The sequence below is a fragment of the Penaeus japonicus genome, unplaced genomic scaffold (assembly GCF_977035675.1).
Source record: "Penaeus japonicus unplaced genomic scaffold, GWHDUDI00000001_assembly GWHDUDI00000023, whole genome shotgun sequence".
NCBI classification, from domain to species: Eukaryota; Metazoa; Arthropoda; class Malacostraca; order Decapoda; family Penaeidae; genus Penaeus; species Penaeus japonicus.
Window position 1 is genome coordinate 10,924,732 of NW_028234425.1, and position 2,500 is coordinate 10,927,231.

Genomic DNA, 2,500 nt, shown 5'->3' on the forward strand with positions numbered 1-2,500 from the left:
AAATAAACACGTCTATATTACTTGTAATGGTAACTTCATTCTCCATATAGAAGTCATTCCATACCAGGCTGCTAGCGTTAACTACAATAAAGTCAAAGTGACCACCGGTAATGAAGACTTTTCGTAACTTAAAACATGATGCCCCTCAGTCATTTTGCGAACTTATTATAGGCTATCTAAAGAACTATCTCTCTTATATATTTTATCAACAGATAATGTTGAACAACAGGTACTTGTCCTGAAGGAAGTGATATAAAGCAGCATAGATGCACCTGCTCCCTATGTGACAAGAACCGTCTGACGTCCCCTTTGTAAAAACGAATTATTTCAGAAGAAAATTCGGTGAATATAAAAACAACTCGGGTAAAATATGGAAAATTGTTAAAACATTAATGACTAACAACAAGCCCTGAACCGATGATAGTGTAAATTCCACATGTTGCACAGAATACCGTCTGCTGAGGGAGCAGACGGTATTGCTTTGTGTTTTATGAAGGATAATCTACCCGCAAAATATGCAACAATCATTAGTAACACCTCTCTATCATTGGTGTTTCCCGCCGGTTTAGAAACAGCATCGTAACACGATTTGTCAGTTCTAAAGATACAGACAACGTGAATAACTATATAACCTAAAATTCTCGAAAAAATAGGTGCAAATCAATTAATGAGTTTCTTAGAGGGAAATAACCTTTAGTTTTTAAAATGCAACATGGCTTTAGAGATAAATTAACCGCTGAAACAGCGCCACTACACATCAGTGACGAAATTCATAAGAACTTCGATGACAATCAGGCACAGCCCCGTTTAAGCTCGTGAGTTTTCACTGTCGCCAGGCGGTTACTGCTGTGGCTGGGCACCACGGCGGGTAAGTACCAAGCTCAGATCGAGTCAACACTCGCTGACACAGACGAAGCATCTGCTCCGCAAATTTGTCTTATCCTTTCCTTAATCAAGTTCATTTACCGATCGGTAAAAAGGAATGCGAATACATCGAAACAACTAATATCGTTTGGCGTTCCACAAGGATCAATATTAGGCCCGATCTTATTCGGAATTTGATTAATAATATATCAAATATAGTCCAAAACTGCTTTCTAGTACAATAAGTTGATGATACACAGTCTCTCCATAGCTACTCAGTAAACAGCTTAAATGCATTCAAACACTCAGCGTACTCTGCGTAATCACATCAATGGCCTCAAAATAAATCCAAATAAAACACAAAATACTTTCATAGTTATTATGCAAAACACAGCTGATATTCCCATAGACAACCATAAGATTCGAAAGCTGCTTCATTAAACTGGACCCTTCAGTTAAAAATCTGGGATTGCACTTACAGATATATGACATCTGAAACTCACGTCAACAACATACATGGGAAAGTAATGGGTAGACTAAAATATCTTAATCACATGAAAAATCAAATCGCTCCTGAACCAAGTATGTAAATTCGAGAAAGTGAGAGAGAGTATGAGAAAAATATATATACTAATGTGCGTGTATCTTTGTAATGGAATACATCAAAATATATTTAGATATTGTCATATATATATATATATATATATATATATATATATATATATATGTGTGTGTGTGTGTGTGTGTGTGTGTGTGTGTGTGTACATATATATATAAATATATATATATATATATATATATATATATATATATATATATATATATACATACATATATATACATATATATGTATGTATGTATACATATATATATATATATATATATATAATATATATATATATATATATATATATATATATATATATACATTCATACACGCACATATATATATACATATATGTGTGTGTGTATGTATGTATGTATGTGTGTGTGAGTTTATATATACATGCATACACACGCACACGCACACATACACACACACACAGTTATATATATATATATATATATATATATATATATATATATATATATATAATATATATACATATATATATATATATATATATATATATATATATATATATATATATATTCATATGTATATATACATCAATATTATATATATATTTATATATATATATATATATATATATAGATGGATATATGTATGTATATATGTATGTCTATGAAGAAGAAATATTCATTCATATGCATATCTATCTATCTATATCTATGTCTATCTATCATCTATCTATCTCTATCTATCTATCTATATATATAGGTGTGTCTTTATATTGGAATATATCAAAATGAATTGACAGACACAAAGAATACATACATGTGATATGAATATTTACACATATACACGCACATTTTTATTGCATGAAAAGCATGCATGTACCAGATAAATGTTGCACATCCATCATATATTTCGATGAACCCGGATATTTTCAATAACTTGTAAAACCAAATTCTTACGGCTCCTGCAGGAATGTTTGGTTACTCTCACTTGGACTTCGAGGTTGACCGGAATAAAGGTCCTTCGGGAGATCCTTCGCTCATGGAGATGACGATG

At 31.4% G+C, this 2,500-nt stretch overlaps 1 protein-coding gene across 1 annotated transcript in view; it reads left to right on the plus strand.

Annotated features, from left to right (window-relative positions):
* LOC122261519 (alkaline phosphatase) overlaps positions 1-2,500 on the plus strand; it is a 256,079-nt gene that overhangs the window by 237,221 nt on the left and 16,358 nt on the right. The window contains 1 exon segment of the mRNA XM_086550111.1: positions 2,415-2,500. This exon segment is cut by the window's right edge and continues 55 nt beyond it. Within this exon segment, the coding sequence (XP_086406237.1) occupies positions 2,415-2,500 (86 nt within the window).